The sequence below is a fragment of the Gadus chalcogrammus genome, chromosome 23 (genome assembly GCF_026213295.1).
Source record: "Gadus chalcogrammus isolate NIFS_2021 chromosome 23, NIFS_Gcha_1.0, whole genome shotgun sequence".
Lineage (NCBI taxonomy): Eukaryota > Metazoa > Chordata > Actinopteri > Gadiformes > Gadidae > Gadus > Gadus chalcogrammus.
In genome coordinates, this window is record NC_079434.1 from 21191024 (window position 1) to 21216805 (window position 25782).

General features: G+C 52.4%; 3 protein-coding genes across 5 annotated transcripts in view; 2 read left to right on the forward strand and 1 right to left on the reverse strand.

The window, feature by feature from the left end:
- Window positions 1-8: 8 nt before the first annotated feature.
- On the forward strand, window positions 9-19992 carry LOC130377042 (E3 ubiquitin-protein ligase MARCHF6-like). The gene is given in 26 exon segments (XM_056583979.1): window positions 9-473; window positions 766-865; window positions 2524-2597; window positions 3104-3247; window positions 4862-4934; window positions 5982-6150; window positions 6471-6533; window positions 6535-6655; window positions 6852-6913; window positions 7040-7072; window positions 7260-7311; window positions 7570-7628; window positions 7715-7795; window positions 8474-8542; window positions 8981-9055; window positions 9576-9710; window positions 10313-10533; window positions 11760-11897; window positions 12784-13003; window positions 16489-16558; window positions 17219-17400; window positions 18054-18188; window positions 18446-18535; window positions 18716-18848; window positions 18946-19081; window positions 19884-19992. Coding segments are annotated over 26 exon segments (2763 nt in total). The 5' UTR covers window positions 9-454.
- Window positions 19993-20051: 59 nt separating this feature from the next.
- Window positions 20052-25782, forward strand: part of LOC130377230 (palmitoyltransferase ZDHHC20-B-like) — a 16200-nt gene continuing 10469 nt past the window's right edge. For all 3 annotated transcript variants that reach the window (XM_056584260.1, XM_056584261.1, XM_056584262.1), the window contains exons 1-7: window positions 20052-21307; window positions 21811-21942; window positions 22597-22629; window positions 22978-23072; window positions 24622-24742; window positions 25222-25291; window positions 25681-25713. In XM_056584260.1, coding sequence (XP_056440235.1) covers window positions 21825-21942; window positions 22597-22629; window positions 22978-23072; window positions 24622-24742; window positions 25222-25291; window positions 25681-25713 — 470 coding nt within the window. In that variant the 5' untranslated portion in view covers window positions 20052-21307; window positions 21811-21824. The remainder of the gene's footprint in view (window positions 21308-21810; window positions 21943-22596; window positions 22630-22977; window positions 23073-24621; window positions 24743-25221; window positions 25292-25680; window positions 25714-25782) is intronic.
- LOC130377231 (arylamine N-acetyltransferase 2-like) lies at window positions 20064-21868 on the reverse strand. The gene has a single exon (XM_056584263.1). It carries the CDS (start codon window positions 21376-21378, stop codon window positions 20518-20520), a length of 861 nt encoding a protein of 286 aa, XP_056440238.1. The 5' UTR covers window positions 21379-21868; the 3' UTR covers window positions 20064-20517.

Sequence of the window (25782 nt, forward strand, 5' to 3'; positions counted from 1 at the left end):
GTGACGGAAGTTTGCTGCCGTAAATCAGGAGTACTGTCGTAAACAACATACGCGTCGCTAACTGGGCTAGCTAGGCGACGTTAACAGGCTAGCTGTTTTCTCGTCCACTTTGATCCTATTTTTGGACTAATACAATGCAATGTGATCCAAACCCTAAGATATCAATCTGCCATTAAACCACTATAATTGGCCGCGGGTGTGATTTCCTACGCTGACACTGATCGGACGTAACGTTACCTCAGCCAGCGCTGATATTTAATTTCTGTGGACACCATTTTAGGACTGTCATCCTTTCTCTGTGGCTCCCTGCGCTTGGCGTGACTATTGTTATTATAACTGGACGTGATCATTGTTATTATAGCCGGACGTGATCATTGTTATATTATATGTGTGGCGGATGGATCCCAAGTAGAGGACCCTGGTGAAGACACCGTCCGGCTGCCATCCAAATACAATGGACACAGCGGAGGAAGGTAAATAAAGGAATCTAGCCAACAGTGAACCAGGATGAGTGACATAACATGAGAAATGTTGTATTTGTTCTAAAATAAACAAAAGTCACAGTCCGTGCAGACGTCTTTTGAGGACCGTGACATCACTGAGTTGCGTTACGGGACATAAAGAGCCAGAGTGCATTGTGCTGCTGATGGTCATGACTCTCGTACAAGCCTGCATTGGCGAATTACATTTATTAAAACATAGTTGTGATGACATGCTATTACAACTCGACAACGGTCTATAACTCTGCCTCCTTGTATCCTCCAGCGGACATCTGTCGTGTGTGCCGGTCTGAAGGGACGCAGGACAAGCCCCTGTACCATCCGTGTGTCTGCACCGGCAGTATTAAGTTCATACACCAGGAATGGTAAGGGACGTGGATTTCCCCTCTGTGGGAAAATAGACCTGTATCATTTTTGAAGGATTATAGTTGACATCTGGCTTTATATGCTGTAGGAGCTGAGATAAACTGGAAAAACCCTTGCTTCTTAAAAGGATCACCAGTATATACAAACATTCCTTGTACCTAACACTCTTCTGAAGAGGTCTAGACGACCTGGTGGTGAGAGCATGTTGTGAAGGGGACGGATGAGGGAGGCGAGGTTGAAGGATGAGGGAAACTGGGTGAAAGGTTTGCCACTAAAACATGACAAACCGAGTTGTGATTGGTGAGCAGAAGGGGACCACGTCAGTGGGTGAGGGGAGGTCCCCTCTCGGCCCTGTTCGATAGCGGCCCTGGGACCACCACGGGAGGAACCGCGGAGCGTGGCCGTACGATCTGTGGTTCTGCTCTTGTACTACTCTCTTAAAATTCTTCATAAAGGTCTTATACTTTATTCAGCTTCCTGATGTCTTTTCTAATTAGAGTAGTAAGTGTTGTACATTCCACAAAACTCCATACTGAATATTTCCCAACCACCATAATAATAATAATAATTGATCCGTTTTTTATAGCGCTTTTTCAAGTACTCAAAGACACTATAATAACATGTTGTATTGTTATTTGTAATTGGAAGAATTAGTTTGGGGAAATTATACACTTTATCACAATTTATTTTACACACTAGGCCTATATTTATGAATATGGCTATAACAAGTAAGCTTTAACAAGTTAATAAAACAAATGAGTGTGTTGGAGTCAGCTTTTCTGTAGATTGTCTTTCATATCAGGTGCATTTATGTCTAGCTTGGTAATGATATGGCCATGTGGTTGAGGACCAGGGGAAAGGACCAGGCTGTGTTTGACTTGTAGTTTGGTCCTTCTGGTTCTGCTGTGTCCTCTATCCTTTGTGTTGACTGTTCACCAGAGAACTGGCGCTGAATGCAAAAGCCCGGCCTGGATTGTTCTGTAGAAAATGGTTGACCTGCAGTAATCGTCCACTTTGCCCCCCTCCCACAAAGAAGAGACAAGCTAGTTTCCCCTCCCCATCTCTGTGGGTCTGTTACTACAGATAGAGGATGTGTTGAAATCATCATGATCATGCTATGATAACCGGCCTTTCTTTAGTGCCCAGCCAATATGTTGGTAATAATCACGGACTTACACCATCAAGCTTGTGATCGCCAGCTATTGGCTATGTATCATGTGAAACAACATAATCACATGGTTTAATGCATTGCTTTGTCGCTGACTTCCTATTTTGCCCTTATTCGCTTTGGAAAATGTCATCGACACCTGTTGACCGTTTCCAGTTCCCTCTAAAGTCCAGACACACTGCATCGAGGTCTTTGGTCTCAGTTATATTTGGTTGTGTGATCCGGGACAATCCATTCATGTTTATCCAGTTCATTGGAAACCATAAACTATGTCTTCAGAGTGATGCATTAATGGATGCAGACTAGCGACGGTTAAATAAATACAAATGAAAGGTCAATTCTCTACCTGTATTTGTCTAGGGAGATTTTAAGGATCCTCTGTTGTGAGTGTAAGATACTGGAGAAGACAGTCGGCTGTCAAAAAACGAAAAAAGTCATGTCAGAATTCTGTAACTTGTTCTAAATCTTCCATGTGTGATCTCTCTCCAGCTTGGTCCAGTGGCTCAAGCACAGCCGCAAGGAGTATTGTGAATTATGCAAGCACAGATTTGCATTCACCCCAAGTAAGTTGTGGGTGGATTATGGACTTGAATGTATTTTTCTTATAAATATATATTATGTCAACACAATTGACATAATAGGTACAACATACATTTGTTGGACTGTATTGTATGCGAGCTTGGAGTGATGATTTGGGGGTGTCTTGCACCTAATGGTGCGGTCATGTGACCCTGTAAATCATTTTAATCACCTGTCGGTGACATGTGAATTTGAACAGTGAACCCGACGAAGCAACAGCGATACGCGTCATTCACAAAATAAATCAGCTAATCTGCTTACACCAGTGTGCAGTGATTTTACACTTCTTTGACTTGATATACATACATATATATATATAACTTTTTTAAGACAGATGTATTCTCATCATACTGGCAAAACATGTGTGTAAGTCCTGCCATGGCCAGATTTATTGAGTTATTTAGTTCTCTGATGTTGGGCCATGGACTCGCCAGTGCTGTCGTGTTGTCCATGTTGTCTCGGCGCGGTTAAAGCCCATCTCTCTCCCCAGTCTACTCCCCGGACATGCCCTCCCGGCTGCCCGTCCAGGACATCTGCGCCGGTCTGCTGTCCAGCGTGGGCACGGCCATCCGCTACTGGTTCCACTACACCCTGGTGGCCTTCGCCTGGCTGGGGGTGGTCCCGCTGACCGCATGTAAGCACTGAGCCACACCCCCCAGGAGACACCTGGTGGACAACTAGTGTCAGGAACACCTGGTGGACCACTAGTGTCAGGAACACCTGGTGGACCACTAGTGTCAGGAACCAGGAACACCTGGTGGACCACTAGTGTCAGGAACACCTGGTGGACCACTAGTGTCAGGAACACCTGGTGGACCACTAGTGTCAGGAACCAGGAGACACCTGGTGGACCACTAGTGAACGGTCCACCAGGTGTTACCAGGTAACACCTGGTGGACCACTAGTGTCAGGAACACCTGGTGGACCACTAGTGTCAGGAACCAGGAACACCTGGTGGACCACTAGTGTCAGGAACCAGGAACACCTGGTGGACCACTAGTGTCAGGAACACCTGGTGGACCACTAGTGTCAGGAACCAGGAGACACCTGGTGGACCACTAGTGTCAGGAACACCTGGTGGACCACTAGTGTCAGGAACACCTGGTGGACCACTAGTGTCAGGAACCACGAACACCTGGTGGACCACTAGTGAACGGGCCACCAGGTGTTACCAGGAAACACCTGGTGGACCACTAGTGTCAGGAACCAGGAACACCTGGTGGACCACTAGTGTCAGGAACCAGGAGACACCTGGTGGACCACTAGTGAACGGTCCACCAGGTGTTACCAGGTAACACCTGTTGGACCACTAGTGTCAGGAACACCTGGTGGACCACTAGTGTCAGGAACCACGAACACCTGGTGGACCACTAGTGAACGGTCCACCAGGTGTTACCAGGTAACACCTGGTGGACCACTAGTGTCAGGAACACCTGGTGGACCACTAGTGTCAGGAACCAGGAGACACCTGGTGGACCACTAGTGAACGGGCCACCAGGTGTTACCAGGTAACACCTGGTGGACCACTAGTGAACGGGCCCAGCTATGCGTTACCAGGTAACAACTGGTGGACCCTTAGTGTCAGGAAGGGGTCCAGCTGTGCGTTACCATGACGCCCTCCTGGTGTGGATGCAACACAATGATGTCCCTCTATAAAAAAAGAAGTCACTGTTGATTGATCCAGATTAGATTTAGTCCGATTTGGATAGATATCAGATGATTCCGCTCTGTAATGAAGCCATCTTAAGGGGGAACTACCAGGCCACTGAGTGGTGTTAACCAAGGACTGAACACACGTCAGGATCATCACCGCCACATGACCATGTGTTGTAGCGTTTTACAACCTCCTCATTGATTACATACTGTGGGGTGGTACCAGCTGAACCTGACTCTTTGTGACCTAACCGGCTTCCCTTTATGTTTATGATTTAATAGGATTAAGATGATTAGAGCCTTAGTAACGGGTGTGGGTGTGTGGGGGGAGTCTGTAAATCTCCATCAGTACCCCCCAGTGCATGGGTTTAGTTTTTATCACGCTATTGATGGATCAGAATTAAGTTATACATTTTAGAAATTGCAACAAAGAAACTGTTTAAATGGTACCATTTACAAACAACAAGACTCACTTTTCATAAATTTGTTTCATGCTTTGTAAAGTTTGTGTCTAAGTAGGACACACCTGAGTACACCTAAGAGAAACGGTCAGTCTAGTGTAAGATGTAACACGATGTCTGGTGTTTTCTGACAGGCCGCATCTACAAGTGTCTGTTTACCGGCTCTGTGAGCTCCCTCCTGACGCTGCCACTTGACATGCTCTCCACGTGAGTCCTCCTCCCCCTCCCCCTCCCCCTCCTCCTCTTCCTCTTCCTCCCCCTCCCCCTCCCCCTCCTCCTCCCCCTCCCCCTCCCCCTCCTCCTCTTCCTCTTCCTCCCCCTCCTCCTCCCCCTCCTCCTCCTCCTCCTCTCCTCCGTCTCCTCCTCCTCCTCCTCCTCCTCCTCCTCTCCCTCCTCCTCTCCCCCTCCTCCTCCTCCTCCCCTCCGTCTCCTCCTCCTCTCCCCCTCCTCCTCCTCCTCCCCTCCTCCTCCTCCTCCCCCCCCTCTCTCCCTCCTCCTCCTCCTCCTCCTCCTCTCCTCCTCTCCCTCCTCCCCCCCCTCCTCCCCTCCTCCTCCTCTCCTCCTCTCCCTCCTCCCCCCCCTCCTCCCCTCCTCCTCCCCTCCTCCTCCTCCTCCTCCTCCTCCTCCTCCTCCTTCCTCCTCCTTCCTCCTCCTTCCTCCTCCTCCTCCCCCTCCCCCCTCCTCCTTCCCCTCCTCCTCCTCCTCCGGGGGGGTTACTCCACGGGGGGGTTACTCCACTGGGGGGCTACTCCACTGGGGGGCTACTCCAACCTTTGCGTGTGAGTGTGAGCAGCAGCACTGCGCTCAGGGTGAGTGACACGTGTTACAGTGACACGTGTTACAGTGACACGTGTTACAGTGACACGTAACACGTGTTACAGTGACACGTGTTACAGTGACACGTGTTACAGTGACACGTGTTACAGTGACACGTGTTACAGTGACACGTGTTACAGTGACACGTGTTACAGTGACACGTAACACGTGTTACAGTGACACGTGTTACAGTGACACGTGTTACAGTGACACGTGTTACAGTGACACGTGTTACAGTGACACGTGTCACTGTAACACGTGTTACAGTGACACGTGTTACAGTGACACGTGTTACAGTGACACGTGTTACAGTGACACGCCCTAACGTTGATGACACTCCAGCCTCCCTGAGGCATGCGCTCTGATTGGACGGCTGCGTCTGTCCTTCTGGCCGGGTTCAGCTGTGACGTGCCTGTGTGTGTGTGCGTGTTGCTCCAGGGAGAACCTGCTGGCTGACTGTCTGCAGGGCTGCTTCGTGGTCACCTGCACCCTGTGTGCGTTCATCAGCCTGGTCTGGCTTCGGGAGCAGATCGTCCACGGTGGCGCCCCCCACTGGCTGGAGCAGCACCAGGCACAGCAGGCCAACGCAGCGGGGGCAAACAATGAGGTGAGGAGAGGGAGAGTGGGGGGGGAGAGAGGGAGGGAGGGTGGGAGAGAGGGGGGGGGAGGGAGGGAGGGGGAGAGAGAGAGAGGGAGGGTGAGAGAGGGGGAGGGGGAGAGAGAGGGGGAGGGGGGTAGAGAGAGAGATTTTCCATCATTGACCAGCCCAGTGTCCCCCCCCCAACCTGTCCTGGGGGTCAGAGGTGGCCAGCAGCTCTTCAGTCCCTCCCCCTCCTGAAGGCCCCGTCGTCCAGGGCTGAGGGCCCCCCCCCACTAACCCTAACCACTCATGGGGAGTCCTCCTGATCACCCCCTGCACCCCCCCAGGCCCCGGCCGCGGGCCAGGGAGCAGCGGCGGACCCCCCGCCGGCCCCGCCCCCGCCCGCGGACCCCCCCCGCCCGCAACGACGCCCAACCCCCGCCCCCGGACGGCCCCCCCGACCAGAACCCCGAGCTGGAGGAGGAGGAGGGGGGGGCGGCGGAGGACCCCGACGCCAACAACGCCGCGCAAGGTCGGTGTGTGTGTGTGTGTGTGTGTGTGTGTGTGTGTGTGTGTGTGTGTGTGTGTGTGTGTGTGTGTGTGTGTGTGTGTGTGTGTGTGTGTGTGTGTGTGTGTGTGTGTGTGTGTGTGTGTGTGTGTGTGTGTGTGTGTGTGTGGTCGGTCTGCTGGTTTTGTGTGACCTTGTTTACCGAGTGTCTCTCCTTCAGACGACATGAACTGGAACGCTCTGGAGTGGGACCGGGCCGCCGAGGAACTCACCTGGGAGCGGGTCAGCACACACACACACACAGCTCTATGTTTACCTTCATTCTTCATTGAGCGCTGCTTCTGTTGCTCACTCTGCCTTACTGCCTGTTGCTCACTCTGCCTTACTGCCTGTTGCTCCCCCCTACAGATGCTGGGGCTGGATGGATCGCTGGTGTTCCTGGTGAGTCTGCACCCCGTCCCCAATACAGCTGTCCATTCTGTGTTCAGGGGTACCTGACTGTGTGTGTGTGTGTGTGTGTGTGTGTGTGTGTGTGTGTGTGTGTGTGTGTGTGTGTGTGTGTGTGTGTGTGTGTGTGTGTGTGTGTGTGTGTGTGTGTGTGTGTGTGTGTGTGTGTGTGGTTCTGCAGGAGCATGTGTTCTGGGTGGTGTCCCTGAATACCCTCTTCATCCTGGTCTTCGGTAAGCACAGTACTTTACATATTAACTTAATATTATAACGATCCTCTGGAATCTGGAATAAGTTTCTCCATTTATGGACCATAAGCTCAGCTATAACATCATATCTGGTGTGTGTGATGACCCTATGATATATGATATAGGATAGAGTGATGGTATAGCGTCTATAACATCATATCTGGTGTGTGTGATGACCCTATGATATATGATATATGATATAGGATAGAGTGATGGTATAGGGTAACCTCTGTCCTGTTTCAGCCTTCTGTCCCTACCACATCGGCCACTTCTCCGTCGTGGGGCTCGGGTTCGAGGACTACGTAAGGAAGCTCGTCCCATTCAGGGGTCCTCAGCGGTCTGTGAATGATGCTCCAGGCTCAGCGTTCTTTGTGTGTCCGTTGTGTAGGTGCAGGCGTCCCACTTTGAGGGCCTGATCACGACCATAGTGGGCTACATCCTGCTGGCCATGAGCCTGATCCTCTGTCACGTATCCTCACCCCACCACTGGTCTACCCCCACTGCTGTCAGGGCACAGCGACCCATGCACTGTGTGTGTGTGTGTGTGTGTGTGTGTGTGTGTTCTCCTCTTGTGTGTGTGTTTCTCCACATGTGTGTGTGTGTGTTGCTCCACTTGTTTGTGTGTGTGTTGCTCCACTTGTTTGTGTGTGTGTGTGTTTCTCTGTGTGTGTGTGTGTGTGTGTTTCTTCAGTTGTTTGTGTGTGTGTGCGTGTGTTTCTCTCTGTGTGTGTGTGTGTGTGTGTGTGTGTATGTGTGTGTTTCTCCACTTGTTTGTGTGTGTGTGTGTGTGTGTGTTTCTCCACTTGTTTGTGTGCGTGTGTGTGTGTGTGTGCGTGTGTTTCTCCGTGTGTGTGTGTGTGTGTGTGTGTGTGTGTGTGTGTGTGTGCGTGTGTGTCTCCGTGTGTGTGTGTGTGTGTGTGTGTGTGTGTGTTTCTCCACTTGTTTGTGTGCGTGTGTGTGTGTGTGCGTGTGTGTCTCCGTGTGTGTGTGTGTGTGTATGTGTGTGTGTGTGTGTGTGTGTGTGCGTGTGTGTCTCCGTGTGTGTGTGTGTGCGTGTGTGTCTCCGTGTGTGTGTGTGTGTGTGTGTTCTCCGTGTGTGCGTGTGTTTCTCCGTGTGTGTGTGTGTTCTCCTTAACCTGGGCTCCAGGGTCTCGCGGCGCTGGTCCGGTTCCAGCGCTCCAGACGCCTGCTGGGGGTCTGCTACATCGTCGTCAAGGTAACGGTCCACCGGGCCTTCTGGAGGTTTTATGGAAGGCTTCGGTAAACCTTTTTAGTGATGAAATGCACGTGAATAATGGACTCGTATTGAAGCCTTTATGAAAATGTCTTAATGTTTGTATGTTATTGACACCATATATTGTACCAGGTCAGGCTTTATCTACAGTTTTATAAATGTATTTTGGTTCGTTTCAACACAAGAAACGTGGGATTAAATTCTAAAGTCTACTCATTGATATAACTCTTCCCGCTGCAACACAACCAGGCTGTAAGGATTAAGCCATAAACTAACCGTCATTAGCCATAAACTAAATGTCATCTGTCAATCTATGTTTCCAATCCACAAACTGCCCACCAACACCTAACCCTGCGGTCATAGCGCCACGTTAGCGTGGTGCTGGTGTTACTGATCCTCCTCTACTGTGTGAACCGTCAGGTCTCTCTCCTGGTGGTGGTGGAGATAGGAGTGTTCCCCCTCATCTGCGGCTGGTGGCTCGACATCTGCTCTTTAGTAAGGACACACACACACACACACACACACACACACACACACACACACACACACACACACACACACACACACACACACACACACACACACACACACAGCCTCTCCTCCTGGTCTAAATGCCGTGGTTTCCCTTCATTCAGTAAACATTGAACATTAGCAGCAGCATTTCAAACGTACTGTGTTGAACTTGGACGGTAATGAGGTGATTAACCAACCTCTTGAACGCTTGAGGCCCACCAGGTTATTGCTCACTATTTAGTCACGGAGTCGACTCTCATCAGGGGAGACGACCTCCGCCTTAACTCTAGGAGCCGCCGGGGGCCTGAGGCCCCAAGGAGGCCCCAAGGAGGCCCCTCCTGCTGGGTCCATCGGGACTCGAGCCCACAACCTTTTGGGCCAGCAGAGACAACACCCGCTTTAGAACGCCCAACACTTTTCAACGTCTTCAAAGTCCAACTGAACGCTCTTCCTCCTCCTCTGGTGTTAAATATAAGAGTCTTCACTCCCCCCCCCCCTGCAGGAGATGTTTGACGCCTCGCTGAAGGACCGAGAGCTGAGCTTCAAGTCGGCCCCGGGCACCACCATGTTCCTCCACTGGCTGGTGGGCATGGTGTACGTCTTCTACTTCGCCTCCTTCATCCTGCTGCTGAGAGAGGTGAGATCAGTGCCCCCGCCCAGACCGGTCCAGACCGGTCCGGACCGGACCACACCGGTCCAGACCGGTCCACACCGGTCCAGACCGGTCCACACCGGTCCACACCGGTCCACACCGGTCCAGACCGGTCCACACCGGTCCACACCGGTCCACACCGGTCCAGACCGGCCCACACCGGTCCACACCGGTCCACACCGGCCCACACCGGTCCACACCGGTCCACACCGGTCCAGACCGGTCCACACCGGCCCACACCGGTCCACACCGGTCCACACCGGTCCACACCGGTCCACACCGGTCCACACCGGTCCACACCGGTCCACACCGGATCCTCCTGGAGGAGTAGGCACTAGCAACCAGCTTCTTTTCTTTCCATCTTCTCGTTTTGTTTTCCGGCGTGGTCTCGGTCCATGCTCGTCATTCATAAAGAGTCTTAGTAATTCAACATCGAATGAGACTTGAGGTTTCTCCATTTTGGGGGTAAAAATAAATGTATCGGTTCAAAGCATCTCCGACAAACCCGCCTCTATCTGTGGGCAGCAGGAGTGGCCCCTCACCCCCCAGGTAACGTGTGTGTGTGTGTCCGTGTGTCCGGTCCCCAGGTTCTGCGTCCCGGGGTGCTGTGGTTCCTGAGGAACCTCAACGACCCGGACTTCAACCCGGTCCAGGAGATGATCCACCTGCCCATCTACCGCCACCTGCGCCGCTTCATCCTGTCCGTGGTGGTGTTCGGCTCCATCGTGCTGCTCATGCTCTGGCTGCCCGTCCGCCTCATCAAGCTGCTGCTGCCCCTCTTCCTGCCCTACAACGTCATGCTCTACAGGTCAGCCAATGGGGGGCCAGGGGAGGGGCTTAAGGGGGCGTGTTCCCCGTTGATTGGTTGTTTGTCGATGGTTCTGTGGGGCGTGTTCGTTGAAGTGGTTCCAGCTTCTGTTTTTACTTTGTTGTGTAACCGATCTTCCTCTTTCTTCTAAATGCTGAGATCTAAGGAGGAAGAAGCACTCCAAATTAAATCGATTATTATATGAATAAATAAATACATAATTATGGAATTCATAATATGGAAATTACTTCGTTCAATAATATACGGGTATGTTCCACATTTCAACATTCACCTGGAATATTCTCATATTCTGGAATAATGGATTATGAAATCAAATCAGTTAAGGTTTTTGTTCTGAAACATATTTAATAATAATGTGGCACATATCAATACATAATTTAACTTAATTATACGGTAGGGCTGAAACTATTAGTTGAGGAATCGATAACTGATTAGGACATCACATTGGACTCTTGTGATTTCGGCAATTGCTATTATTTATGAAATTTTCTAGAAGAGTACATTATTAAAACGTTTAGCGACTATGAAGATAATCATTAATTGCAGCTTTGTTACATCGCTCAATGAACAATCGACTGTGATTGGTCAATCACGGCATTCAGTGGTCTGTTAATTAATTAATTCACGAGGACATTCATTCTGTCGCCTTTTATTTCAGGATAACGACTCAGTGTTCATTAGTCCTTCCCCCCCCCTAGCCCTCTGTCACTCACACTATCTGTCAACATGTCTCTCTCTCTCTCTCTCTCTCTCTCTCTCTCTCTCTCTCTCTGTCTCTGTCTCTGTCTCTCTCTCTCCTTGTCTCTCTCTCTCCTTGTCTCTCTCTCTCTCTGTGTCTCTCTCTCCTTGTCTCTCTCTCTCTCTCTCTCCTTGTCTGTCTCTGTCTCTGTCTCTGTCTCTGTCTCTGTCTCTCTCTCTCTGTGTCTCTCTCTCTCCTTGTCTCTCTCTCTCTCTCTCTCTCTCTCTCTCTCTCCTTGTCTCTCTCTCTCTCTCTCTCTCTCTCTCTCTCTCTCTCTCCTTGTCTCTCTCTCTCTCTCTCTCTCTCTCTCTCTCTCTCCTTGTCTCTCTCTCTCTCTCCTTGTCTCTCTCTCTCTCTCTCTCTCTCCTTGTCTCTCTCTCTCTCTCTGTGTCTCTCTCTCCTTGTCTCTCTCTCTCTCTCTCCTTGTCTCTCTCTCTCCTTGTCTCTCTCTCTCTCTCGTCCCCAGTGATGCCCCAGTCAGTGAGCTGTCCCTGGAGCTGCTGCTCCTCCAGGTGGTTCTGCCCGCCCTGTTGGAGCAGGGCCACACCCGCCAGTGGCTGAAGGGGCTGGTCCGCGCCTGGACCGTCAGCGCAGGCTACCTGCTGTGAGTGACCCCCCTGCCAGTGTGGGCGTCTACAGAGAGAAGGAGATATCATGTTTCGTCTGTCCGTTCTGTCACTAAGTGATAGTTAGGACTCTATCGTTAGAACTCCAATCCTTAGGACTCTATAGTTAGGGCTCCATTGTTAGGACTCTATTGTTAGGACTCTATCGTTAGAACTCCATCCTTAGGACTCTATAGTTAGGGCTCTTTAGTTAGGACTCTATGTTAGGGCTCTATGTTAGGGCTCTATAGTTAGGGCTCTATAGTTAGGACTCTATAGTTAGGACTCTATGTTAGGGCTATATAGTTAGGACTCTACAGTTAGGGCTCTATAGTTAGGGCTCTATGTTAGGACTCTATGTTAGGACTCTATGTTAGGGCTCTATAGTTAGGACTCTATGTTAGGACTCTATAGTTAGGACTCTATAGTTAGGGCTCTATAGTTAGGACTCTATAGTTAGGGCTCTATGTTAGGGCTCTATGTTAGGGCTCTATAGTTAGGACTCTATAGTTAGGGCTTTATGTTAGGACTCTATGTTAGGACTCTATAGTTAGGGCTCTATAGTTAGGGCTATATAGTTAGGACTCTATGTTAGGACTCTATGTTATGACTCTATAGTTAGGGCTCTATGTTAGGACTCTATGTTAGGACTCTATTTTAGGACTCTATAGTTAGGACTCTATAGTTAGGGCTCTATGTTAGGGCTCTATAGTTAGGGCTCTATAGTTAGGACTCTATAGTTAGGGCTTTATGTTAGGACTCTATAGTTAGGACTCTATAGTTAGGGCTCTATAGTTAGGGCTCTATAGTAAGGGCTCTATAGTTAGGACTCTATAGTTAGGGCTCTATATTTAGGGCTCTAACGTGATTCTTTTTCTCCTCCAGCGACCTGCACTCCTACCTCCTGGGGGAGCAGGAGGACACGGAGGGCAACCAGCCCGTCAACAACAACAACAACAACCCCCCCGCCGGTCACCATAACAACAACAACAACCCGCTGCCGGCGGTGGGGGAGGGGCTGCACGCGGCCCACCAGGCCATCCTCCAGCAGGGGGGGCCGGTGGGGTTCCAGCCGTACCACCGGCCCATGCGCTTCCCGGTCAGGGTGAGTCAGCGTCACTCTGGGGGGGTAACGTATCGTCACTCTGGGGGGGTAACGTATCGTCACTCTGGGGGGGTAACGTATCGTCATTCTGGGGGGGTACCTTATGGTCACTCTGGGGGGGTACCTTATGGTCACTCTGGGGGGGAACCTTACGGTCACTCTGGGGGGGTACCTTATGGTCACTCTGGGGGGGTACCTTATGGTCACTCTGGGGGGGTACCTTACGGTCACTCTGGGGGGGTACCTTACGGTCACTCTGGGGGGGTACCTTATGGTCACTCTGGGGGGGTACCTTACGGTCACTCTGGGGGGGAACCTTACGGTCACTCTGGGGGGGTACCTTATGGCCACTCTGGGGGGTACCTTACAGTCACATGTTCGCTTTATCTCCGTGCCGCAGGGCGATCTGGAGCGGTTGCGTAAGACGCGGTGGCTTCAAACCGCCAGCGGTGTCGTGTGTGGTCGGCGCACTTCCTCAAGTGGAGTTTCATTCTGGGTCATTCTCGTGTCTCACCCGGGTTCTGGTGTCCCTTGAACATCAAACACTGCGTGAGACCCCTCGTATCGGCTCCGTCCTGCTCGTGGACGCGTGGCCCCCGTCTGACGATGAGGGATGTCTTTAGGACGCTTCGGCCTGGCAGCCAGCTGTGTGTCAGCGGCCTCGCTCCCGGGATCAGAGCCAAGCTCTCTGTGTTCAGAGCTTTGGGTTTGGCTAGCTCAGATGTTATCGTCTGCAGGTCGTCCTGTGATGATACGCGTCCTTGGATTCTACACTCCCCTGCTGCCCGGGGAGTTGTCCTTCTCTTTAGAGGAAAGCCACAAAGCCGTGTTAATAGTAACGTAATAGTAGCAAATATCAGAGAATAACCCATTCATCAGGGGGACGATATCAGCCGTGAGAAGCAGTGATGGTTGTGTACCAGAGTGTGAGGTTGAGTGTTGAAGGGCTGTTGGATGCTTTAACATTTTCTAAGTGTTAAAGAAAGCAACCTAAATAATGTGGGGGTGCACCCTACAGCCGGGCCTGGTGAAGGGTTATTCAGGGAGCTTCTCCTTCACACTGAGAGCTACCGTTAAACCAGAGGGAAACTCCTTGGTGGATTTACCCCGGCACGCTGCCAGCCCTTCTTGTGGTGGCGCTCTATATTTAGCATGGGGGTCCACGCCCTAACCCCCTCCCTCATCCATTCACCCACCAGCCCTCTGCTCTCCCTAACCCCCTCCCTCATCCATTCACCCACCAGCCCTCTGCTCTCCCTAACCCCCTCCCTCATCCATTCACCCACCAGCCCTCTGCTCTCCCTAACCCCCTCCCTCATCCATTCACCCAACATTCCATGTTGGGTTAATATCTTTCCCCCTCAGCGTGTTGGGTTAATATCTCTCTCCCCCTCAGCGTGTTGGTTAATATCTCTCTCCCCCTCAGCGTGTTGGGTTAATATCTCTCTCCCCCTCAGCGTGTTGGGTTAATATCTCTCTCCCCCTCAGCGTGTTGGGTTAATATCTCTCTCCCCCTCAGCGTGTTGGTTAATATCTCTCTCCCCCTCAGCGTGTTGGGTTAATATCTCTCTCCCCCTCAGCGTGTTGGGTTAATATCTCTCTCCCCCTCAGCGTGTTGGGTTAATATCTCTTTCCCCCTCAGCGTGTTGGGTTAATATCTCTCTCCCCCTCAGCGTGTTGGGCTAATATCTCTCTCCCCCTCAGCGTGTTGGGTTAATATCTCTCTCCTCCTCAGCATGTTGGGTTAATATCTCTCTCCCCCTCAGCGTGTTGGGTTAATATCTCTCTCCCCCTCAGCGTGTTGGGTTAATATCTCTCTCCCCCTCAGCGTGTTGGCTAATATCTCTCTCCCCCTCAGCGTGTTGGGTTAATATCTCTCTCCCCCTCAGCGTGTTGGGTTAATATCTCTCTCCCCCTCAGCGTGTTGGGTTAATATCTCTCTCCCCCTCAGCGTGTTGGGTTAATATCTCTCTCCCCCTCAGCGTGTTGGGTTAATATCTCTCTCCCCCTCAGCGTGTTGGGTTAATATCTCTCTCCTCCTCAGCGTGTTGGGTTAATATCTCTCTCCTCCTCAGCGTGTTGGCTAATATCTCTCTCCCCCTCAGCGTGTTGGTTAATATCTCTCTCCCCCTCAGCGTGTTTGGTTAATATCTCTCTCCCCCTCAGCGTGTTGGCTAATATCTCTCTCCCCCTCAGCGTGTTGGGTTAATATCTCTCTCCCCCTCAGCGTGTTGGGTTAATATCTCTCTCCCCCTCAGCGTGTTGGGTTAATATCTCTCTCCCCCTCAGCGTGTTGGTTAATATCTCTCTCCCCCCTCAGCGTGTTGGGTTAATATCTCTCTCCCCCTCAGCGTGTTGGGTTAATATCTCTCTCCCCCTCAGCGTGTTGGGTTAATATCTCTCTCCCCCTCAGCGTGTTGGTTAATATCTCTCTCCCCCTCAGCGTGTTGGGTTAATATCTCTCCCCCTCAGCGTGTTGGGTTAATATCTCTTTCCCCCTCAGCGTGTTGGGTTAATATCTCTCTCCCCCTCAGCGTGTTGGGTTAATATCTCTCTCCCCCTCAGCGTGTTGGGTTAATATCTCTCTCCCCCTCAGCGTGTTGGGTTAATATCTCTCTCCCCCTCAGCGTGTTGGGTTAATATCTCTCTCCCCCTCAGTGTGTTGGCTAATATCTCTCTCCCCCTCAGCGTGTTGGGTTAATATCTCTCTCCCCCTCAGCCTGTTGGGTTAATATCTCTCTCCCCCTCAGCCTGTTGGGTTAATATCTCTCTCCCCCTCAGCGTGTTGGGTTAATATCTCTCTCCCCCTCAGCGTGTTGGGTTAATATCTCTCCCCCTCAGCGTGTTGGGTTAATATCTCTCTCCTCCTCAGCGTGTTGGGTTAATATCTCTCTCCTCCTCAGCGTGTTGGGCTAATATCTCTCTCCCCCTCAGCCTGTTGGGTTAATATCTCTCTCCCCCTCAGCGTGTTGGGTTAATATCTCTCTCCCCTCAGCGTGTTGGGTTAATATCTCTCTCCCCCTCAGCGTGTTGGGTTAATATCTCTCTCCCCCTCAGCGTGTTGGTTAATATCTCTCTCCCCCTCAGCGTGTTGGGTTAATATCTCTCCTCCTCAGCGTGTTGGGTTAATATCTCTCCCCCTCAGCGTGTTGGGTTAATATCTCTCTCCCCCTCAGCGTGTTGGGTTAATATCTCTCTCCCCCTCAGCGTGTTGGTTAATATCTCTCCCCCTCAGCGTGTTGGGTTAATATCTCTCTCCCCCTCAGCGTGTTGGGTTAATATCTCTCTCCCCCTCAGCGTGTTGGGTTAATATCTCTCTCCCCCTCAGCGTGTTGGGTTAATATCTCTCTCCCCCTCAGCGTGTTGGGTTAATATCTCTCTCCCCCTCAGCGTGTTGGGTTAATATCTCTCTCCCCCTCAGTGTGTTGGGTTAATATCTCTCTCCCCCTCAGCGTGTTGGCTAATATCTCTCCTCCTCTGCCCAGATCGTCTTGCTGATCGCCTTCATGTGCGTCACCCTTCTGGGGGCCAGTCTGGTGTGCCTGATCCTCCCAGGTGAGTCCCTCCCCTCTGGTTCTCCAGCTCCACGCCCAGGCCATGATTACAGACTGGGGCTGTTCTTTGGGTGTGTCCGCCTCAGCCAGCAGTAAACCAGGGGCAGAATGGGGCTGTCCTTTGGGTGTGTCCGCCTCAGCCAGCAGTAAACCAGGGGCAGAATGTTCTACGAGCGGTTGGGGTGTTTGACTCCTAGCCACGAGGTTCAACTCCCAATGTCCACAGGCTTCTACCCCTACTGGGTCATAGACGACTTGTGTTCAGCCAAACTAAATCACTGTACGTTGCTTTGGATAATGAGTCTCCTTAAATGAAGAAAAACATGCTAAAACTAGACTCTATGAAACAATAATACGATGCCTTAGCCAAAGGCCTCTTATCATCAGATATCTGAGCCATTCTTTCAGTTTGGTTTGCATGTGCAAACACTACGACATGTAGGCTTAGCGATAACCAAACGCGACCGTTCCTATGTCCCAAGTACTCATATTTCCCTCCCTCTCTCTCTCTCTCCCTCTCTGTCTCTGTCTCTGTCTCTGTCTCTCTCTGTCTCTGTCTCTCCCTCTGTCTCTCTCTCTGTCTCTGTCTCTCTCTCTCCCTCTCTCTCCCCCCCCCCTCTCTCTCCCCCCCCCTCTCTCTCCCCCCCCCCCTCTCTCTCAGTCTTCACGGGCCGCTGGCTGATGTCCTTCTGGACGGGCAGCTCTAAGATCCACGAGCTGTACACGGCGGCGTGCGGCCTGTACGTGTGCTGGCTCTCCATCCGCGGCATCACGGTGCTGCTGGCCTGGATGCCCCAGGGTCGCACCGTCATCATGCTCAAGGTCCAGGAGTGGACCTTCATGGTAGGGCCCCCGGTACCCCCCTACCCCCCCTGAGCCAACGCTGTACAGAGACCTGGTGGTGGTGGAGGGGGCGGCCCGAGGGAAATGACCCCCTGGAGAATGCTGCTGCCTCCCTCCAGCGTTTTAGGATTAAATGAATGTGTTATATATATATATATGTTATATATATGATCATTCGTTATCCCTGGTGAAACGAGTGGTAAGGGGGGGGGGCTGAGGGGTGGTGCAGCGTCCACAGCGTCCACAGAGTCCTCACAGTGTACGCTGTGGACGCTCGTCCACAGAGCACACAAGCCTTCGGCCATGGCCTATATTTACCCGTCATTCTGGGAGTGATTAACTGCAGACGTTAGCAGGTAGCTCTGATAATGCTGAGTGCTTTATCAGAGGCAGGCTGCACCTGCTCTGTTCCAGGGAAGGACCAACCCAAGAAAGAGCCCTCAGAGCCCCCCCACCCCCCCCCCCCCCTGCCGCTGCAGTCTGTGGCGGGGGGGAGAGGTGTTTACACAAACTGTGTGTGTGTGTGTGTGTGTGTGTGTGTGTGTGTGTGTGTGTGTGTGTGTGTGTGTGTGTGTGTGTGTGTGTGTGTGTGTGTGTGTGTGTGTGTGTGTGTGTGTGTGTGTGTGTGTGTGTGTGTGTGTGTGTCCGTCCAGATCCTGAAGACTCTGGTGGTGGCCATCCTGGTTGCCGGGGTGGTTCCCCTGTTGCTAGGGCTACTGTTTGAGCTGGTGATCGTGGCCCCACTCCGCGTTCCCCTGGACCAGACGCCCCTCTTCTACCCCTGGCAGGTGGGTGTGCGTCCCAACGCCTCCTCTCCGCGCGCGCCCCCTCCCTGCCCCCTTCTGATTGGAGCTCTCTGTCCGAGTCATCGCGTCATGTCTTGTATATTTATTTGTAAAGCACATTTAAAAAAACAACCGTTGACGGAAGTGCTAAAGAAAACCACAGACCCCAGCTGGGTGATTACAGAGGAGCAGGGGGTCACGTGACGCTGAGCCGGGGGTCATGTGACCAGCCGGGGTGAACGTTGCGCTCTTGTGTTCAGGACTGGGCTCTCGGAGTGCTTCACGCCAAGATCATCGCGGCCATCACCCTGATGGGCCCCCAGTGGTGGCTGAAGACGGTGATCGAGCAGGTGAGTGTGAGGTGCCGGGGGGGGGGGGGGGGGGGGGGGGGGGCGCCCCCTGTCCCCCCCTGTCCCCCCCTGTCCCCCCCTGTCCCCCCAGCTCTCAGCATGTCCTGTGAGACACACCTTTTATTTTCTGAATGAATCGACTTCAGTTTCTGCCCCCCCCCCCCCCCCCCCCCCCCCCAGGTCTATGCTAACGGGATCCGCAACATCGACCTGCACTTCATCATCCGCAAGCTGGCGGCGCCCGTCATCTCAGTGCTGCTGCTGTCGCTGTGCGTGCCCTACGTCATCGCCACGGCGCTGGTGCCCTCTGCCGGTAGGCCCCCCCCCCCCCCGGTGGTCCCCTATACCTCTAAAGATCAGAGCAGCGGTTCAGAGGTACAGGTGGCCCAGCTGACCTCCTTCCCCCCCAGGCGTCACCCCGGAGATGGAGATCCTGATCCAGAGGCGGATCTACCCCTTCCTGCTGATGGTGGTGTCGCTCATCGGGATCCTCTCCTTCCAGATCCGCCAGTTCAAGCGCCTCTACGAGCACATCAAGAACGACAAGTAGGCTCCGGGGCCCGCTTCGTAGTGGGGGCCGCGCGGGGCTGCTCCTCCGATCAACGCAGATTCAAATCGTTTTAATTGGTTCATTTCCGACCTAAAAGATTTTGACATCAGCAGGCTTCCTTCAGACCTTGTGTGACGGGCCTTAATATAACGCAGTACAACAGTAACACAAACACACTCTGACCTCATGTGTGTTCCCCTCCCCTCCTAATACAACAGTAACACAAACACACTCTGACCTCATAATAATAATATAATAATACATTTAATTTAGAGGCGCCTTTCAAAACACCCAAGGTCACCTTACAGAGCATATATTCATCATACATTTAAAAAAAAAAAAAAAAAGACATTGTGGAAAAAATAAATAAATAAGTAAACATAAGCAATAAGAAATAAATAAAACAAAAACAAGACAAAACAAAACAAAAAAAACAATCAAAACAGTGATCAGTTAGACGTTGTGTGCGAGTTTGAACAGGTGAGTTTTGAGTTGTGACTTGAAGGTTGTAATGGTGTCTGACTGTTTTATGTGTGGGGGGAGGGAGTTCCAGAGCCTGGGTGCTGAACAGCTGAATGACCGGGCACCCATTGAAGTGAGTCGTGATGTGGGGATACATAGTAGTCCAGCAGAGGTTGAGCGGAGGGAGCGGGAGGGAGTGTATTCTTGGAGGAGGTCGCAGAGATAACTGGGGGCTAGGTTGTGGAGAGCTAGGTATCATGCGTGTTCCCCTCCCCTCCTAATACAACAGTAACACAAACACACTCTGACCTCATGCGTGTTCCCCTCTCCTTCAAGGTACCTGGTTGGTCAGCGGCTCGTCAACTACGAACGCAAAGCGGGGCGCGTGAGCTCGGGCCCGCCCCCCCCCGGCCCGGCGGCGGCGGCGGCGGCGGTGGCGGAGTAGCCCCCCCAACACGTCCCACACGTCTGCTCACTGATCCCCCCCACGGCCCCCCCCCCCCCCGTCTCCTGGATTCAGATCATTCCTTGGACTGTATCTACTTGGATCACGTATTAATCTTAAGCAGGGGTTTTTTCCCTTTATTTTTTTTTCAATGGACGTCAATCATTCTGCTGGACGGCCCTAGCGGTCGCTGATTGGCTGATTCCCCATGACGTGCGAGATACTTGATGCCAAGATTTAGATTTTGTAGGCAAGGGAGAGCGCGACGGGGATGGTGCAGGACTTGTGTTGATCCCAGTATCTGTGTCGATGTACCCGCCTTGCTTTGGAAAGTCCTGCCTGAGAATTGTACATGTGTAAATACTTTGAACACAAACTTTGTTGTCTTAAAAAAAGAAAAGAATATGAAAATTACTGCGATGACCATTGTACATCTTAAAGTGTTGTATATTAATTTATTAAATCAACCCGAGAATTTATCTCTGCCTTTGTAATGTAATTGAATATGTATTTCTGGACCACCGGTCAGTACTCGACCGAAGGGGGCAATACGTCCTCGTCCTTCGTGATGAGGGGAGACGGCAACACAACGCCAAACATCTTTACCAGAACAACAGGAATCTCTTCATCTGTGAGCGTCCGCCCGCTGGTCTTGAGGGCGCTCTCATCTGTGCGGGAGGTGGTGCTGGTCAACGTGCGCCCCACTAAGGTCAGCCTTCCGTCAGGTTTCAGAAGTGTACAAACAGACTTGCAGAAGAAGATGGAAGAGGGGGAGCTCTGGTGATAATCGCACATCGCGGTAAAGTTGTCTCTCCTGCGAGGCTCCAGAGTGAATTTATAGATCCCCTTCCACTCTCCGTCCGTCACCTGACCAGGTTCCCCGCGCCACTCCAGAAAGCGTTGGTCGCCCTCCTCCCTGACCCGGTACACCCGCTGGCCCGTTGTCTGGGGCTCACCCCAGGCGTCCAATGAGAGGGGCACGCTGAAACCTGCACTCCCAAAGCCGACGTCACACAGCCAACGCCGACCCTTCAGACTAACCATGGAGATCAGGTGGTCAAAGGGGGGTCCGTAACAGCCGGTGATCGCGTTCTTCACCTGGCCTGAGAGGATGGTGACCTCGAAGCCCAGTTTGGAGAGCAACCAAGAGAAGAGGCCGTTGTTCTCATAGCATAAGCCTCCCCGACGCTGGTTTACAATCTTGTCGTAGACAGCGTGGAGGTCGGGACTCAGCCGCCCCCCGCAGTGCAGCGTGAGGTTCTCGAAGGGTACCGCCAGCAGATGGACGCTGTGGAGCGACCGCAGCACCTCTAAGGTCGGTTCGGTGGGATGGTTGAAACCTATGCGCAACAAATACTTGGTGATGTCCATTTCCCCAAAACTCATCAATATTATTAGACAAGGATTTCGTTGACTTTTTCTTTTCTTGAAGCGGTTTAACTTTTCTTTTTAGATCTTGGGATCGTTGATTCGGGTTAAGGTTTCCTTCTGGTTGTTCGTGAGTCTTAAGTCAAGTCAATAAACGTGTTGTTTTCGACTTTGATCCGCGGACTTTATTTTCCTTGTTACTGTTGTCTCGGCCTTTTTCTGGTCAGCTGTTCGAACGCCGCGTCTCTGAAGACAAGAAACCCCGTGGACGTCTGCGGATAAAGCAAGCAGAATCAAATAATTTGGCAGACGTCTTTTTTACACATACATATATCGATATATATATGCGTTTTTTTTAAATAGGCTATATGTATATCGATTGTGCCGGGGCCTGGGCTGAAACAAGAGACTTCATCAAGTGACGTCACATCGACACTCCCTTTTTTTCAGTTCCGAGGAGAAAGATGGCGCCTACACACGTACTGAGATGCTGTCAACGGGGATTATCATGGATACCTGTGATTTTCATCGCCCTGGTCGTCTGCTGGTCCTATTACGCGTACGTCGTGGAGCTCTGCATATGTGAGTACCCGTCACGGCCCCCCCTGAGCGACAGGGTCCCCGGACGCCCAGGTGTTGACTGCTGCTGTCCAGCAGGAAGTCAATGGGCTGCAGCTCCAACGTTGGTGTGTTGGAAAGCGGTCCAGCTACTAAGATTAATAAAATATGTAAACGTGATGCAACGTGTTTCATATGCGCTGGGTGTTTGGGTTAACGTGCTTCGATGTGGAGGTTCTGATCAAAGTTTTCGAGGAGGGTTATTTGCTGCTCGCCGCTTTGCCCCATTGTTCATCAAGGGGGGAAAGATTCGTCCGGCATGGCTCAAGAGATGTTCCTATTACTTCAGCTCGGATGCGAAGCTATTGAACCGTCTGCTTGCTGGCATTTACCGGCTAAACGGGAAAATGGATGAAATAGTCCTTTTTAGGCTATAATGTTTATAACATAGCTTGGTGAAGTCAAATCTCCCATACAATAACCTATAGAAAACTGATTTAATTATATTCATTATATGAATTCATGTAAAACTCATATTTAACGTTGTGCCACTACTTTATGGCAGTCAGCCTACTACATTATTGTTATCCATAATAATAATTATAGTTAATCCGATTGTTCTATATAGAAGTTAGTGTTTGGTCTGTTTAACATTGATTTGTATGCTTTATGTTTCAGTCACTATAGGATATAGCAGTATAGGAGAGCAGAGTAAGTATATTTCCTCATTCTTGAGTCTCTACAGACAGCCTATTGTTGACACATGCTGCTGTCGCTCTGTGGAGAACAGAGGTGTTTCCTGATCTTTGGCAAAGTATTGGTATCGGTCCCATTACCAAAAGTTCATTGCAGCACATATACATACATTTACATATCCATACATTGACATGTGTTATCACTGCTGTGTTCATGTATTAGGAGTTGGTGGATCCTCCTCGAGTTCTGACTCCTGCTGTCTACTTCTTTAATTTCCTGTTAGCTAAATGGAATGGCGTGTGGATCGTTGTAACTCCCTGAGTGCGTTTCCTTTGGTCACTTTGTGTTCTGCTCCCTTTCCAGTTGTGTATCTGATCTTCTTCCACGTCTCCTTCGTCATGTTCGTGTGGTCCTACTGGAAGACCATCTTCACCAAGCCGGCCAATCCTTCCAAAGAGGTAAGGCCCGCCCCTCAGACCAGCTGGGGCCCGCCCCTCAGACCAGCTGGGGCCCGCCCCTCAGACCAGCTGGGGCCCGCCCCTCAGACCAGCTGGGGCCCGCCCCTCAGACCAGCTGGGGCCCGCCCCTCAGACCAGCTGGGGCCCGCCCCTCAGACCAGCTGGGGCCCGCCCCTCAGACCAGCTGGGGCCCGCCCCTCAGACCAGCTGGGGCCCGCCCCTCAGACCAGCTGGGGCCCGCCCCTCAGACCAGCTGGGGCCCGCCCCTCAGACCAGCTGGGGCCCGCTCCTCAGACCAGCTGGGGCCCGCTCCTCAGACCAGCTGGGGCCCGCTCCTCAGACCAGCTGGGGCCCGCTCCTCAGACCAGCTGAGACGAGCAATAGTCGACCGTAGTCGTTCTGTTGACATTGATATGATAAAGTGCATGTGTCAATTCATTGAGTTTATTACATGTCATATAATGGCATGTAAGATATTCCTTAATAAGTATCACGATGGCCCTGTCTTGATATGGGGACTCCAGCTGTCCACAAACTGGTTATGATGGTTTGAACGTCAAAGAAGACATTTCCGACGCAGATTGTTGGTTGTTTTCTTTTGCTTTTGGTTTATCAACGCATCGAAGATAAACCGGTCCTCCCTCCCCCTGACTGAAGAATGTGCCCCTGCCCCCCCCACACCACACCATGTGTGGCGTCCAACGGGTTGAGGTGGCAGGTTGCCATGACAACGCATGGCATGCGAAGGGATCGTGTGAATCCTGTTGCCATGGCAGCACAGGTCAAGGAGACCCCTGCGTTCCGCCGAACCCCCCGTGGGGTTCTGTCCTGGTCTTACAGACGACCCCTGTTCGGTATCAGAGAGACTCGTGCTACGTCCACTTAGTCCTCCGTCAGCAGGGAGGGGGGTGCTCCCCAGGTAGGGAGCCCCCACCCCCTGACTGCCCCCCAGTGCTGCCCCCACCCCCTGACTGCCCCCCACCCCCTGACTGCCCCCCACCCCCTGACTGCCCCCACCCCCTTGCTGCCCCCCAGTTCTGCCCTAACCCCCTTGCTGCCCCCCAGTGCTGCCCCCACCCCCTGACTGCCCCCCACCCCCTGACTGCCCCCACCCCCTTGCTGCCCCCCAGTTCTGCCCTAACCCCCTTGCTGCCCCCCAGTTCTGCCCTAACCCCCTTGCTGCCCCCCAGTTCTGCCCTAACCCCCTGACTGCCCTCCAGTTCTGCCCTAACCCCCTTGCTGCCCCCCAGTTCTGCCCTAACCCCCTTGCTGCCCCCCAGTTCTGCCCTAACCCCCTTGCTGCCCCCCAGTTCTGCCCTAACCCCCTGACTGCCCTCCAGTTCTGCCCTAACCCCTGACTGCCCTCCAGTTCTGCCCTAACCCCCTTGCTGCCCCCCAGTTCTGCCCTAACCCCCTGACTGCCCTCCAGTTCTGCCCTAACCCCCTGACTGCCCTCCAGTTCTGCCCTAACCCCCTTGCTGCCCCCCAGTTCTGCCCTAACCCCCTGACTGCCCTCCAGTTCTGCCCTAACCCCCTGACTGCCCCCCAGTTCTGCCTGGCCAAGGTGGAGAAGGAGCGCTATGAGAAGGAGGAGCGACCAGAGGCCCAGCAGGAGGTCCTGTGGAGGGCGGCCGCCGGCCTGCCGCTCTACACACGCACCGGGTCTGGAGGTAACGCACGCACGCACGCACAGAGACACACACACGCACGCACCCACAGAGACACACACACACACACACACACACAGACACACACGCACGCACACAGACACACACACACGCACACAGACACATGCACATACACGCAAACACACACACACACACACGCCCAAACGCACACGCACTGGCTCTGGAGGTAACGCACGCACGCACACAGACACAGACACACACACACATACAGACAAACACACACACACGCCCGAACGCACATACACGCGCCAGCTCTGGAGGTAACGCGCACGCACGCACACACACGCACGCACACATACACACACCCACACACCCTTCTAAGCATCTTGCCTCCATTCCACACTCCTCTGCTGAATGTGTTTGACCTTTGACCTCCCCCTCCTGCCCTGTAGCTTCAGGAGTTGAGGTGGATGCTCATCAATGGTACCAATGTGTTGTGTTGTTGTTTGTACGTCATCCAGCCATCCGCTACTGTGACCGCTGCCAAGTCATCAAGCCTGACCGCTGCCACCACTGCTCTGCCTGCGACATGTAAGACCTCCGAATACACGGGGGGGGGGGGGGGGGGGGGGGGGGGGGCTGACGGATACCGGCTCCTTAAGGAGCTGGACGACCGACAGGGACCCAGACCTTTAAACCATTGCACCCCCAACCCCCCCCCCACTCGGCTCTCAGTGTTAGTCACGTGTTCAGCTTCTCACGTACCTGTGATTGACAGGCCAGATGGAGGCCGAAAGCCGAAAGCCAGAGATGCCCTGTGTGGTCTGAATTGAACTAGGAGGGGTCAGGGGTCGATGTGGGCTCATACAGGAACCTCAGCAGTGAACGGTTGCTCTAAGGTCCATTTCTCAGTGAGGCTGTTGGTGAGTGAGACGCACAGGGAGAATAACCGTCTGTTCTGCGCTTCTCTACGTCTCCAGGTGTGTGCTGAAGATGGACCATCATTGTCCGTGGTATGTTTTTCACTCTTTTATTCCTGTGGACGAAGACTGACAATTTTAAGGTCTTGGTTCAGGCGTCTG